Source organism: Akebia trifoliata, chromosome 3 (assembly GCF_017979445.1).
Source record: "Akebia trifoliata isolate Shusen 1 chromosome 3, ASM1797944v1, whole genome shotgun sequence".
NCBI classification, from domain to species: Eukaryota; Viridiplantae; Streptophyta; class Magnoliopsida; order Ranunculales; family Lardizabalaceae; genus Akebia; species Akebia trifoliata.
Window position 1 is genome coordinate 30,661,816 of NC_141377.1, and position 16,334 is coordinate 30,678,149.

The window sequence follows — 16,334 nt, forward strand, 5'->3', positions numbered from 1 at the left end:
TTTTCCACGAGATAAGATTATTACCATAAAAGGTGCAAAAACCAGAGGTAGATCTCCAATCTGTAAGAGAGCCAGCATAATCAGCATCTGTAAAATAAGACAAATGCGGCTGAGCAGTGGAAGAGTAGAAAAGGCCAAGACCAGGACGTGACTTCAAGTAGCGAAAAATATGATAAACTCCATCAAGATGAGATGTACGCGGAGTATGCATGAACTAACTAACCACATTGACCGCAAAGGACAAATCCGATCTAGTGTTAGTTAGATAAATCAGACGACCGACAAGTCTCTGATAAGAGGAGGGGTTTGATAAAAGATCACCAGAATCAGCATGAAGACGATTTTGATCCATAGGAGAGGAAGCAGGACGACAACCAAGCATCCTAGTGTCTTGAAGAAGATCCAATGTATATTTACGCTGAGACAATGATATACCACGACTAGAACGAGCCACTTCTATCCCCAAAAAGTACTTGAGTGGACCTAAGTCTTTGTTTGTCAATCCACTGTGCATCATCTCCATTCACAATGATATCATCTACATAGACCAAAACAATGGTGCAACGACCATCTACTCCTCGACGAACAAAGCAAGTTCACAATGATATCATCTACATAGACCAAAACAATGGTGCAACGACCATCTACTCCTCGACGAACAAAGCAAATATGATCTGAGTGACATTTAGAAAACTCCATAGAAAGAATAACCTCAGAAAAACACTGAAACCAGGCTCGCGGGGACTGCTTCAGGCCATATAAAGACTTAAGAATGTGGCAAACCTTCCCAGAATACTCCCCCTGAAGACGAAATCCTAAAGGAGGGTCCATATAAATAACCTCAGTCAAATCACTATTCAGAAAGACATTTTTTACATCAAGTTGGTGAAGTGGCCAGGAATTACACACAGCAAGGGAGATAAGAAGACGAATAGTGGAGAGTTTGGCGACAGGAGTAAAAGTGGCACCAAAATCTTTCCCTGGGGTCTATGTAAATCCCTTAGCAACAAGTCGTGCTTTAGACCAATCAACTGTACCATCTGCGAGATATTTCACTGTGAAGACCCATTTACAACCAACAGTCCGCGCCCCAGATGGAAAAGAAACAAGTTCCCTGGTATTATTGGTTTGCAAAACATCCATTTCCGCAATCATAGCTTTTGTCCATTAAGGGTCTCTTAATGCCTCTGAGATAGTCGAGGAACCCGAATAAAATTAGTTGCGATAAGGTAAGCCTGATAAGAGGAAGAAAGACCTTGATAGGAAACAAATTAGGCAATATGATGATCAGTAACACACTTCCGTTTATTTTTGCGTAGGGCAATAGGTAAGTGAGAGTCAGAAATAGACAGAATAAGAATAGGTATATGTGTGGAGGTAGAAAATGGTATACTTGAATCCAAGGAGGAGGTTGGCAAGGGTGTAGAGGGATGAATGCCACGAGTGTAGACCTGAAGCGGCGGCGAAGGCGGAGGAAAAACTGGGGAAGGTAGCACAATAGGAGAGGAGTCCTGTAAAGTAGAAGTAGCATGATAGAATGAAACATTTTCAAAGAAGGTAACATCAAGAGTGTGGATGATATGGCGAGAAACTGGATCATAACACCGATACCCCTTTCACATAGAAGAATAACCCAAAAAAATGCATCGAATGGCTTTGTCATCCAATTTTGTACGATTGGGGGTTTTGTCCTGAACAAAACACGTGCACCCAAAGACACAAGGTGTAATAGGAAAAATAATGCTATCAGGTTGAAGGACATGAAGGGGCACCTGTCCCCCTAAGGTGCAACTTGGAACACGATTAAGAAGAAAAGCCGCAGTAAAGACTGTCATATTCCAAAATGACTTTGGAACATGTATTCCGCGAATAAGACAGCGGACAATGTTCATGAGGTGGCGATTCTTGAGTTCTGTCATCCCGTTCTGTTCAGGAGTATAAGGACAAGTCAACTGGTGAAGCATACCATTCTCATGAAGATGGGAATGAATACCATCAGATATATATTCCCCCCCATTATCAGACCTAAGGGATTTAACAGTGATATTGTACTGAGTTTGAATCATTTTAAGAAACTTAACAAAATTTGGGAACACCTCAGAGCGTGAATGCATTAGATAAATCCAAGTGCAACGAGAGTAGTTATCTATAAATGTAATATAATAGCGATGACCATTAAAAGCAGTAACAGGGGAAGGTCCCCACACATCAGAATGAACTAAATCAAATATTGTATTAAATCGATGCATACGTGGAATATAAGAAGTACATGTGTGTTTAGAAAGTTCACACACAACATTGAAATTTATGTTCACTACAAGCAGTTTTTAAAATAGGAAATAAAGAACACAAATATTGAAAATTGGCATGTCCTCAGCGGGCATGCCATAAATCTAGAGTATGTGATGTAAAAATGTGATTGCCAGATGATGGAAACACGGAAGTCGGAGCAGCACTAGGCTGAAATCCAAATACATACAACCCATCCCTTTCATACCCCTTGCCAAAAATCCTCTTCGAAGTCAGGTCCTGAAAAATGCAGCGAGTAGGAAAAAAGGTAATTAAGCAATTATGAGATTTAGTAATACTGCTAACAGACAAAAGATTAAGAGATAGGTGAGGGACATGAAGCACAGAATCAAGGGAAAGCCCAGAGGATAAAGAGATGGTACCCTTACTGTGAATAGGTGTAAGAGATCCATCAGTAAGGCGAACTTCCCTATGGGTGGTGGAAAAAGTAGAAGAAGTAAAGTGGCTAGACTCACCGATCATGTGATCAGAGGCACTAGAATCAATAACCCATGTCAGAGGAGCAGAACTAGACTGAGTGACATTGAATGCAGAGGATGTAACTGGAGGCGTAATACCCGAGGCCGCAGTCGAAGAGGGTTTAGTGTGAGCTTGAAGCTGATCCCGAACAATAGTGGCAATTTGAGTCTATAGTTATTGCAAGTCAATCGTGCTAAGTGAAGATATATCAGTAGATGAGGACTCCACTGTAGCAGCACGAGGAGCAGTCTATCCCAAAGATGAAGTGGAGGAAGATCTTGGTATCAGATGAGGATAGAGCTGAAAGCAACAAGTCTTCTCATGACTAGTCTTCTCACAATGACTACAAGTAAGGCCATTCCCCTTACCACTACCACGGCCACGATTCCCTGATCCAGGGGTACGGTGGTCAGAGAAATTCGAGTTGGCAACTAAGGCCATCTAATCTGTAGCTGGAGCAGAAAGAATGCCAGGGGCCTGAGTCTGAGGAAGAGGAATACGATGGCGACGCTCATCACTGTCAATAGTTACAAATATCTCAAACAAAGACGGTAAAGGAGTGGTGTTGAGGATCTGTGTGCGCGAAATGCCTCAAATTCTGGACGGAGACTCATAAGAAACTGATAGGTTTGATGTCGAGCAATCTGCTTGACAACATAATCGGCTGCCTCGGAAGACAATTCAGCCATAGACTCATAGTGAGAAAGTTCTTCCCAACGTGATTGAAGGTATCCAAAGTAATCAACTACACTCTGAGTCCCTTGGGTAGCCTGGGCAATGTCTCGATAAAGTTCATAAATTCTCGAGTCATTCCGAGAATGTGCGTATGTCCGAGTAAGCGCAGACCATAAAGATGAAACTGTTTCATGGTACATGAACATGGTATACATGCGCTGCTCCATGGAATTGAACAGCCACCTAAGGATAGTGCAATTGTTGATCTCCCATGATTCAAATTTAGGATCAGTTAGGGGTGGTTTAGTAACAGTCCCAGAGAGCCAACCAAATTTTTCTCTGCTTCCGAGAAAGAGCCGTACAGATCGAGACCAAGACTAGAAGTTCCGACCATCAAGAAGAGCAGTAGTAATACGCTGAGCGGAAGAGGTAGACCCAATGACTGAAGCGGAAGTTGTAATTCCTTGTTCCAAAGACATTATTTGGTTTGAAGGGAGATCTGAAGAAATTGGTACCCACGATGCAATCACAAAGTACAGATAATAGTCCTACTGCCGTTGGCAACCCACACAATAAATCGAAGCAACCCAAATAGCAGAGAAGTGTTCAAACTGCTGTCAAACACTATTACACACTGCTGTCGAGCTCTAGTACAACCAGCTATGTAACGTGAGGCTCAAATAGTGTGTAACTACTGTTGTACTTCTCCACAAGATACAACAGATCTATCGTAGGACCAAAACGGAGGTGCTAGGGCTTTCATATGACCAAAACGAAGCAACTACACCTGTTGCTGAACTAAAACGATAATGTTAGGCTGTTGTAGGACCAAAAAACGATTCAGCTATGACTATCGCTGAACCACATGGTTCAACAGATCTGTATCACTGAACCAAAACAGAGTTGTGAGGGCTGCAGTGACTGTCGCAGGATCAAATCGAGCCAAAACGAAGCTTATCTGAGGCTCTTAGGGCTGTCGCATGGCCAAATCAAGCCAAAACGAAGCAGCAGCTCCTGTCGTTTGGTTGTAGTGGTGTCGTAGGATGTAGCAGGGGCTCTTAAGGCTGTCGCAGAACCAAATCAAGGCTTCTAGGGTTGTCGCAGGTAACGTAGATCCAAAAAACAACCTCGCAAATCCAAAAAACAACACAGCAACTGCTGTTGCAGGATAGATTAGCTGCTCTAGGGTTGTCGCAGTGGCTGTAGCACAAAGAACAACCACTATTGTGACTCAGTTGCAATCGCAACTTCTGTTTCATAGAGATAAACCCTAGGATAGGATAGAAGCATAACACATATATTGCAGCATGTGAAAAGAAAAAAAATTATTGAAATACCCCCGAAGGGGAGAAGGTCGAATGAGATTAACTCTAGGTTTGAGTTTAGTAAGTAAAGAGAAGAAAGAGATGAAGGAGAAAATTCCTTGGCTCTGATACCAAGAAGAATTTGAGAATAAAACGTGTCAAGTCTCTTTGTGAGAGCTTGGCAGGAATTTATAGTAATTACAAAGATCAAATTACAAAAAGGTCCTTATAAGTAAGAATTAAATAAAAGACTAGAAAATAACTATATCAACAAACTAAATTATTTCCAATACTAATTGCTATACTATTCTATTTTACCATTATAACCCTTTATTTTATAAGAGTTCATGTTATATTAAAGTAGTAGAAAATGATATTTTGAAAAACTTAATATATAATTTTCAAACCAATAACTTATTTGGATCTAGGTGGATATAGGGATGGATATGTATCCTACCTGGATCAAGGGACATCAAACTGTATTCGAACCATTTATGATTTTGATCTACTCCAAGGGTCCAAACCCATTAAATTTAGATTTCAGACGACTCAAATTGTGGATAAAATCCGACCATTTTATGCTCTACTGAGCACAAGTGAAGATGTGCTTTTGGAGTATGCTGTGATCGAAGCATACCAATCAAGCTGAGTAGAATGTTGAGCAATCATGAACATGTATGATTGTAAAGATGGATGAATTGCTTGACTAGATAAGCCAAAGTCAGAAAGAGCACATATCAGAAATCTAGAGTCATTAATTCATATGGTTTGGCCTTGTGTAACAGAGACAATACATAGCACCCGTGAGGATTGCTCTGGTGCAGGTTGCAGGTTTTAAAAGTTGAAGAGAAGTCGAAAAGGTATGGATTGAGGTACTGAGAAGAGGTTAGAAGAAACATGCTTTGTCAAAAGATATGTCCTAGATCGAGTGTAATAGTGGACATGACTTATGTGCAGTTGGGATATGCCTGTGTTAGTGGCAATGATCACACCTAGATTAGAAACCAAACCCATAGGTATAGAAGATTTGTTCAAATTGGTCCTATAACCTTGTGCAGGATCTCACAATTGTATATATTATATGTAGGTAAAAGAAAGGAGTGTGGAAAGCAAATGGATCGTTTACTCTTTATGAATAGACGAAAGAATAATGGAAACGGGGGCAGAGAAGCAGAGAATCAGAAGAGCTATGGAAACCAGAGACATCTTTCTGGTTGCTGTCATTGACACCCAGCATCATCTACTGTTGTAGCAATGTAGAAGTGTAGGTGCGTTGAGAGTTTGGGGTAGAGATGTTTCAATGGTTTGAACATTCATGGGAGAGTTCAATCCTTTTAATTCTCGGTCTTCATTCAAGGATACATATCGTAGCAGTAAAACAATAAGTTAAGTTTGATATGAATACAATTTGTAGAAATACTACCACTGACCTAGTATCGAAACCCTGCCTTCACACTCAAACCTAAACAACAACAAAAAAAAAAAAAAAACGAGAAAGGAAAACACTACGTAGAAATCGGCTATTGTTCAACCATTTTGGAAAGAAAATAAAAGAGATTGTGTTAGCCTACCGCCTGACTGATTCAATGACTTCAGTAAGATTCAAGTGGCATTTTTTTTCAGACTTCATGTGATACCAAATTAACAAATTGTTTGATTCTTCGTAGGTTTGTCTGAGTACTCATCATCATATGAGTTTTATGGCTTGGTATGAATATGCCAAGAAATGCCGTGGCTATTGAGAACATTGGACTAAAACTAAATACCGACGTATGGAAGATTGGTAGACGCTTCTACATCTTATTCATTGAGAAATTTTTGCAGATAATATTTAACTATTTACTCCCTATTCTTTGGATTGCATGACCAAATAAATCTATTGTTTTAAGGGCTGCATATACAAGTGGTGCTATCTGTTAATCTTTTAAGGAAAACAATTTCTGTGTCTTACTCATGATGATTTCATCCCTATATGTTCTATTCTGTAATGCTACATTCATTTATTCTCTTTTTCTTCAATATCTGCAACAGAAAGGACTGTTTCGTGGGCCCCAAAGGTCTTTAACGACTCGGGCCTTCTATGGCCTGACAAGTCCTCCTTATAAACTTGTAAGTGACAACTTCATTTTATTTGTACTTTATATAGTTAACAGATTAATCATAAATTATAAATAGTAGAATGCCGAAGAAGTGGTAGGGAGAAACTTACACATATAGACCATGCCAAATTATTTTCAATGATTGCTAGTCTTCATGGATCACAGCCTTTCCTAAGGCCTGTTGATTGCTTCAGATAAGTTATCTTCCACTATAAACAGGCCCAAGAATCATTTCTCAAAATTGCAAATTCTATCTAATAATGTCCTGCCTCTATCTCATCGGACTCCAGCAAATGCAACCCTGTTTGTTGTTGGAAAAGCATATTCAACATCACCTTGCTGTCTTTGAAAATGCTGTGCTAGAACAGTACTTAGATTCCTCAATGAAATAAAACTATACTTCTATGTATTTGGAGTCTCTTGGTACTATCTTGCACGAATGTGGTTGCTGGCCATGATTTTTTTTATAATCTCTGCATTTTTTTTTTTTTTGACTAAGTATAAGCAAAATTTTATCAAAAAGAAAGAGGAGGTCGAGATGAACTCCCAGCTTTACAAGGAACTAAGAGGATGAATTTTAATCTCTACGTTCTTTTTATAGAAATGGAAGTGCTTGCTCATGAGGTATTAAATTTCCATATTTTTCCAAAAATTTCCTGAAACATTTCCTTTCCCCAAATACTGATATCAAAAGGCTCCTACATTTCTTTTCCCAAAAAAATTCCCTTGAAATTTTTATTCATTTCTAGAAATATTCAATGAATAGGGTATTTCCACCTAAAATTTCACGTTGCAATATATAAATACATTATTTCCTCAAAAGTATGTCAAAATTTTGAAATTTTAGGAAATCAAACTTCTCAACTCTATAAAATCCATCCAAACCTATTATTTATTCAGAAGTTAATCCCTGCATGCATTTAGGGTAAAACTTTGAATATATATATATAGATTATAAGTGTAAAATTTTATTAATAAAGAAAAGCAATAGGCCAAGATAGCCCCTTTACAAGGAAAAGAAGAAAAGAACAGACAAAAGAGAAGAAAATACAATAGCCAATCGCATAAAGAAACCAACCCTCAGCTAAGCTAAACACAGCAAAGCGAATCCTACTTTTTTTTTTTTTTTGGATAGATAAATGAAAACAAATACAAGCGGCAGATCGAGATGACCTACCAAAGGGGAAAACAGAAACAAAAAGCAAGAAAAAGAAAAAGAAAAAGAAAAAGAAGCAAACACAGAGCTACGTCTCTAACAGATTACAAATGCAATCCCATCGGACTAGGAAGTCCTCAAAAAAGATCCCTAAATTCCTTAAAGATCTTGTACTAGAAATAAAGAAACCCGATGATCTACAAAAATAAATCTTGACTTGAGAGAAACTTCCCTTCAAATGTTTTAGCATTCCTTTCCTTCCAAAGGCTCCATGAAATCGCAAATGGCGTTAAGCTCCAAAGCATACTCTTGGAAAGACGAAAGCTCTTCCCCAAGAGATCTCTCACCGTACCCACCCGGCATACACCACTCCACACCAAACAAGAAGAATAAATGATCCCAAACCTCCTACTTGAACACAAAATCCTCAAAAAATTCCCCTCAGAAATCTTTGAGCAATTTGCTCCAATAAAATAATAAACCTAAGATGTCCAATGTCACCTTCTGAGGAGTCTTTTCCTTTCCCTGAAACAGAATCTGTTCCTCTTTCCAATGCCCCCCAACAAACTGCAAAGGGAAGGATAGCCACAGGTATCTTTTCCTGTTAATAGAATGTTAATTAAAATTTAAAAAGTTGATAAGATACATTAATTTAACAATGAATAGTCTATACAATGCATAGTGTATCTAAGTGAATTGACTGAGGACTCAAATACTTGTAAAAGGCCTCAATAATGAACAAGAGAAGATTATAAAGGTGGTTGAGTTTTATGAGCATGTAGGAACTGATATTACTGCGTTGTACGATAAATGTAGGTATGTGTAGTTATAGGGTATATATATACATACTATTGTATCTATATTGTCACAATCATTTTTCATGTGTAACAAAACGCTGTGGAGATTCGTTTCCTTACTCTATAGAGTTGTTTCCTGTAGTTTGGTGACTTAAGAGTGTCTTTTCTTAAAGTTTCGACGAAAAAAAATTCTCAGTATTTCCTTCATTTCCAAAATATTTATGTCATTGCCTTGAAAAGTACATTATTCCGTGCTGGGTAAAAAAATTTCCTTGACATCAAACTTTAATACCTCGCTACTTGGCCATAAATGAGGAAATCTAGGGATCATAAAGGCATATTACAACTGGCATAGCTTCCACATTTGGTGCAAGTGCAGGGGTTGGACTTTTCTTTGATGTGTCTAACCTGTGAGATCTCCTATGCAAAAATTGGTCAGAACCCTAACTGTAGCTGTCCAAGCTATCATATTATTATGGATGGTCTAGAAAATATGGGAACCCAAATACAAAAAGAATCCTGTTGATGGGATTTTTTTTGCTAGGCAAGCAAGGAGTTAGTGGTTGACGGTGAAGGTGGGTTCAACAAGGTTTGAACCTAGGTCATGGGATTACCAACTTAAGCTAAGTTGGCACCCTTATACATGGAGTTCGGATTTCTTGTAGGAACCCAAATCCCAATGAAAGTGATCACCCTGCATATGGACCAGTTTTACAGTTATTAATATTTGGTTTTTTTGTCAATGTTTCCATTTGGTTTTTTTGTTATTTATTGACTCCATATCCTAAAAGCATTTTGCCTTGCTCTTGTATATTTTTAGGATGCTTTGGAACCATACATGAGTCAGAGGACTCTCGAAATGCATTGGGGAGAGCATCATCGCAGTTATGTGGAGAATTTGAACAAACAGCTTGAGAACAACCCATTATATGGCTGCACCATGGAGGGCTTGTCAAAGTAACCTACAACAATGGGAACCCTTTACCAGAATTCAACAATGCTGCCCAGGTTGGTTAAAGATATGTTGACTCAATAACAAGGCTAAAATCCTTGGTCTGGTTGTTTCAACTTTTCCAAGTCTACTCTTTGTCAGTGGTGTCTAGTAGTGATATTTTATCTAGATCTTGACTTATTGATATTTATTTTGTTTTTGTTCTATTCATTTCTTTATTATTATTATTATTTTTTTTTGGGGGGGGGGGGGGGGGGGGGCGGGGGGCGGGCCTGCTTTTTTTGTTGGAGTAGAAAACAAACCAGGAAGTTTCATGGCAGTTAAGGCCCTTGATAGACACAAAAAGTCTTGTCCTGCATCAGACACTGGTAGATGCGACCTATTCATCAATCCATACATCGAGTAAGGTGTAAATGAGTGAGAATATGGGTCATCGATAATTCACTGATTTGCAAAGCATGCTACCTATTCAGAACTTTCATCCCTTGGTAGGTATAGCCTATTTCCATACTGCCTTAGCTGGAAAAACAACCATGGCCAAATCTGTCACCTCTCTAGATGATACAACATTGGTTGAAAGATCAAACAGAAGAACTCTGTTTGGGGTATGATTCCATTTGCGTCAATCCTACTCCTACTCCAATAAAAAACAATGGCTTCGATTTCAGAATCATTGATTCTTTCTGAGACGTAAATTCCATGAGGTGTCATTACCTACTCTAATAAAGCATTCACCCACTAGTATCTTCTTTATTGGTAAATGAATGGATTGATGAAGGCAACCCGAATGGGTGTGTTACTACACTAATTTTGTAATGAATACAAATGCCAAAAGAAAATTTGGATTTTTAGCCCATATTGTATTGTAATATATGTTAATTATTATTTCCCTCCACAAACTGTCTTTCAACCACATACTTCTATAGCCACTTCCTTGACAATACATCTTTTCTTTGAAATGCCTAAATTGAAAGCCACATAATTTCACCAGAAAGCGAACGTTATCCAGACCAAGAGAATGGAACTTTGGTGTAATTCAGGTCACACCAATTACTTTCAGAAGTTGTTAAAATTAAGTTGCTTAGGTTTTTTTTTTTTCAAGAAATGGTAAATATGTCAATGATGGTTGGGTAAAGTATTATTGAATAATGAATTTTATTTTCTAAGGAATACTTGTGAGCATGTTCCCTAGTTGTTTGCTTGCTTCTTTATTTGCTCTTTTAGTAGTTTTTTCACTGGATTCTTGTTTCGCGGTTGTTTTTGTTTCAATATTTGCGTTATTGGATAAGCTAACATTACGTGGACTAATGGATTAAGCCTTTAGATTTTAATTGGATGAGGGTCAACTCCTACTGGATATGCTTTCTATTTGTATACCATATTCAACAAGTATACTGCTTAATGTGAACGAGTGGACCCAAAATAGTGTACCACGTGACATTTGGTGGAGGGCCATCCATAGTTTGAGTTCCCTTAGGTTCCTTCTCAGGCATGCCTAACTAATCATAGTGCTCATGGATTTGATTTGAGTATTTCCTAAAGAGTCTCCCAAGATTTTATCATGATGTTATGAATTTATAAATCTCACATGCTCTTTGGGTGTATCCACATCAACATTCTCCCTTTCAGTCAGTATCGGGAGACAAGAATTGCTTTTGTGACTCCTTTTTGTCTTCCAACCATTTTTGTGCTCAATAATAGCATTGAAACACGTCCTTCTTGAGGTTGGAGTCATTTGTAAGTATTACTGTTCCTTACCATAGCTCTCACCCTCAACTTGATCGCCATAAGATCAATGAGATTAACCCTCCCTTCCACTACCTTCATCTAACTTATTTAGACACCAACGAGGGGACTCAGAAGACTCCCAACCCAATGTTCATAGGTGAAATGAAACACCATAAATCTTCTCCCATTTTGATATAACTATGAGCACTAAAGGGTTGTCTTGTTTACACTTGGCCACCATCTTTTAAGAGAGCGAACTGTATTCGGAAAATACAGAGCTCTGTTGGATGTTAACTTTTGTAGAAAAACTGAATTTATTGAGAATTCTTGGATGATCATTACAAATGCCCCAATAGTGGTATTTATAGACCAACTATCCTATTACAAGAATAATCTAGAAATTCAAGAATAATCTAGAATAATAAACCAACTATCCTATTGTAGAAGATTACAGGAATATTCTAGAAAGTCAAAAGTGATCAAGAATAATAAAGAAGAATATCCTATTTTCCTGATTCTTTGAGATCAGATTTCTTGATTCTTCTACACTCCCCCTCAAGTTGGTGTATAGATGTCAATCATGCCCAACTTGCTTATCAGATGTTCAAAGTTAGGTCTAGCAAGCCCCTTAGTCAAGATGTCGGCTGTTTGCTGACTAGAAGGCACAAACGGCAAGCAAACAGTTCCAACTTCAATTTTGTCCTTAATGAAATGTCGATCAATCTCAATGTGCTTCGTCCTATCATGCTGGACAGGATTGTGAGCAATACTTATTGCAGCCTTGCTGTCGTAGTACAGCTTCAGAGGAAGTTCCACAGTCATCTTGAGTTCTTCGAGTATTCTGTATATCCACAATACCTCACAGATCTCTTGAGCCATTGCTCTAAACTCAGTCTCTACGCTACTTCTGGCAACAACATTTTGCTTCTTGCTTCGTCAGGTAACCAAGTTTCCCCACACGAAGGTGCAATACCCTGAAGTAGATCTCCTGTCATTCACTGAACCTGCCTAATCTGCATCAGTAAATACCTCAACACTCCTTTGATTTGTCTTTTTGAAAAACAGACTTTTTCCAGGAGTAGACTTTAAATATCTCAAAATTCGGTAGACCACCTCGAGGTGTTCTTCATAAGGTGCGTACATAAATTGACTAACAACACTGACAGAGTAGGCAATATCTGGTGGAGTATGAGATAAATAGATTAGTTTTTGTTAAATAAGTCTGTAGGGTTATTTTAGTCTTTTCACTTCTTTCTCTTATGTAATACTTATATAGCCTAATTAGGGCTAATCAATCTAATAACTTTTCTCTCCATTGCTTTCAACTTGGTATCAGAGCCTAGGCTCCATCGTCCCCTCCCTCTCTCCCATCCCTTCTTCTTGCTACAACCTCATAGTCCTCTTCCTCCTTAAACCTATCGTCAACAACTCTCGACTTCAATAACTAGCACCCTACTCACATCATGTGATAGGGCCTTGAGATCTTCTTGAAGCCTTATGGCAGCAGTGTAGACACCCTTAATCATATCAGTTGGCTGTTTAGTGGGCTGCGACAACTGCAGTTGGGTGTTTAGTGGGCTACGGCAACAGCAGATGCTGTTTCTTGGGTTGCAGCAACATCAGTTGGCTGTTTAGTGGGCTGCGGCAACAACAGGTGCATGTCTGGTGGGCTGCGGCAACAACAGTTGGCTGGTTATTGAGCTACGGCAACAGCAGATGTTGTTTATTGGGTTGCAGCAACAGCAGTTGATTGGTTCTTTGGTTGCGGCAACAGCAGGTGCTGTTTAGGAGGCTGCAACAACGACATTTGCTAGTTTTTTGTGGCTGTCAGGCCATCGTTAGTGGGGTACAACAACAGGTGTTGTTTAGGAGGCTGCAGCAACTACAGTTGCTAGTTTTTTTGTGGCTGTCAGGCCATCATTAGTGGGGTACATCAACAACAGGTTGCTGTTTGGGAAGTTCTGGGGCACATAACAGCACCTGGACTCCTAGTTGAGGCCTACAACAACGGCAGAACCACTCCTTGGTGTCCTACCATTGATTTGATGGTTGTTTGGGTCACATACAACAGTGTTTAATCATCTTCCACGCCTTTTACGATCGTGTATTGCCACCTTTAGGGTGCTGCGATCAGTTTCTTTTTCAAACTAAAGCACATCTAATCTTTGATGGCTTCCGAGACGTCTTCTTCCTCAATCACTGGTACTAGTAATGGATCGGGTGGTCTTCCTTCTAACTCAATCGATTTTTCAGGTATTCAGATCACTACCGTAAAATTAGATGGTCCTAATTATCTCCTTTGGGCAAGATCAGTTGAAATGTTCATTGGTGGAAAAAGGAAAATCGGTTACCTCACTGGGACAAAAACAACCTGCATAGACTGATAGTTCTTACTCCCATTGGTTTGCTAATGATTCTATGGTCCGTTCTTGGTTGGTTACTTCTATGCAACCACACATTGCAGCTGGTTTTATGTTTTCCTCTACAGCAAAACAGATATAGGATTCCGCAAAGAGTATTTACTCACAACGTCAGAATAATGTCAGGATCTTCAATTTGGAGCGTGAGATTTCTCGTCTTTCCCAAGGAGACTCTTCAGTTACCACTTATATCTCACAGCTACGTGCTCGGTGGGAAGAGCTGACTTTCTATTCCTCATCCTATGCTTGGAAGGACCCCCTTGATGAGACATTATATTCGTCAATTATGGATAAGAATCGGTTTTTCAGTTTCTAGCAGGTCTCCGGGACGAATTTGAGTATGCGCGAGTTCATTTATTGGGTATGGATCCTTTTCCGTCGCTACAGACTGCTTATTCATATGTCTTAGCGGATGAGAGTTGTTGTGCAGCTGTCCTACCTCATTCTTCAGGGGATCATTTTGCTATGCTTACTCGCCTATCTTCTACACAACCCCCCAGTGGGTCTATGCCTACCCGTCAACGACATAAGTGTGATCATTGTGGAAAGTTGGTCATGTGAAGGCTCGATGTTATGCACTTCATGGTCATCCTAATCAGCAACGTAAACAGTCTCAACGATCTTCAGCTCATATAATTTCTCAGTCGACTACTGATTCAGCACCTCTTTCAGTTACTACATCTTCATCAGACTCGGTATCTCTATCCCAAGCTGAGCTTGACAAGTTTAGAAAATTCTTCAATCAGATAGAGACTTCATCTCAGCCGGTTTCTACCTTTGCTCACTCAGGTACCTTTGCGTCTACACACAGTGTTTCCACCACTTCCTCACCATGGATCATTGATTCTGGTGCCTCAGATAACATGACCGGTATGTCCTCCCTATTTCAAACCTATAGTGTTTGCTCTGGTCATCGCAAGGTTCGCCTGGCTGATGGTTCTTTGTCTTCCATAGCTGGTCAAGGTCTTTTACCTGTTACATCCTCTTTATCCTTAACTAACATACTACATGTTCCTCAACTTACTACTAACCTGGCATCCGTTAGTAGTCTTACCAAAAATTTGAACTGCAGTGTAACCTTTTATTCTTCTCATTGTGTCTTTCAGGATCTGGAGTAGAAGAGGACGATTGGCACTGGACGTGAAATGAATGGATTGTATCTCCTGGATGTTCCTGGTTCCCCTAGCACCCATTCTGCTCTTCAGCTTAGTAGTATTAGTAGTCAATCTAATAAGGCTCTTTTAATACGTTGGCATTTACGCTTAGGCCATATTTCTTTTGGATATTTGAAACACATGTTCCCTAATTTATTTATTAATAACAATGTGCTTGATTTTTCTTGTGAAACTTGTCAATTAGCTAAACATGTGCGTTCTTCTTATCCTATTAGTATGAATCCTACTACACCTGCTATGTTTGACTTAATTCATTCTGATGTGTGGGGTCCTTCCCCCGTCATATCCACTCTTGGTTTTCGCTATTTTGTCTTGTTCATTGATGATCACAGTCGTACCACTTGGGTTTATCTTATGAAACACAAGAATGAGGTTTATGGGATTTTCAAGCAATTTCTTGCTATGGTTCAAACCCAATTTGGTCGTACCATCAAGACCTTCCGTTCTGATCATGGTACTAAGTACACTTATAGTGAGGTCTTGAAACTTTGTTTAGAGTCTAGCATTGAACATTAAATGTCCAATGTTAAGACCCCTCAGCAGAACGGCCGATCAGAAAGAAAAAATCGTCATATTCTAGAGTTAGCCCGTGCCATTTCGATTGGCATGAACGTGTCCCAATCCTATTGGGCTGATGCAGTTCTTACTACTGTTTACCTTATTAATCGGACCCCTTCCAGTGTTCTTCAGTTTGTCACACCCCTCTCTAAGCTCTCTCCAAATCGTCCCGTGTTTTCCCTTCCTCCGCGTGTTTTTGGGTGTGTCTATTTTGTTCAAATTCTTGACCAAAATCGTTCTAAACTTGACCCTAAGGCCGTCAAATGTATCTTTCTGGGTTATTCCTCTACCCAGAAAAGATACCGTTGTTACCATCCTCCTTCGACGACGTTTCATTTCTCGCGATGTTTCTTTTTTTGAGCATACTCCTTACTATAATGGGTCCGTTGGCATTCAATCTGAGTGGTTTCCTCTAAATTCACCTGATGATCATTTTCCTTCTTTATTTCCCCTTCCCATGCCTGTTCCTCCCTCTCCACCCCCCGTCAGTTCGTCTTCTCCTCTATTGCAGGTTTACACTCGACGTCCACGTGATACTACCATCACTTCTATGTCCGACCAGCTCGCCTCCTCGCCTCCAGCTCCGCCTCCGTCTGTTCCCTGTGATGATCATCCTATTGCCACTCGTAAGGGTAAGCGCACTTGTACTTATCACATTTCAAATTATATATCTGACTCTGCACTATCACCCTCCTATCGGA

The 16,334-nt window shown here is 39.5% G+C and overlaps 1 protein-coding gene across 1 annotated transcript in view; it reads left to right on the top strand.

Moving 5' to 3' along the window:
• The window catches only part of FSD3 (Fe superoxide dismutase 3), a 41,503-nt gene that overhangs the window by 9,713 nt on the left and 15,456 nt on the right, over positions 1-16,334 (top strand). Inside the window, 3 exon segments of the mRNA XM_086434298.1 lie at positions 6,780-6,857; positions 9,621-9,744; positions 9,747-9,808. Coding sequence (XP_086290424.1) covers positions 6,780-6,857; positions 9,621-9,744; positions 9,747-9,808 — 264 coding nt within the window.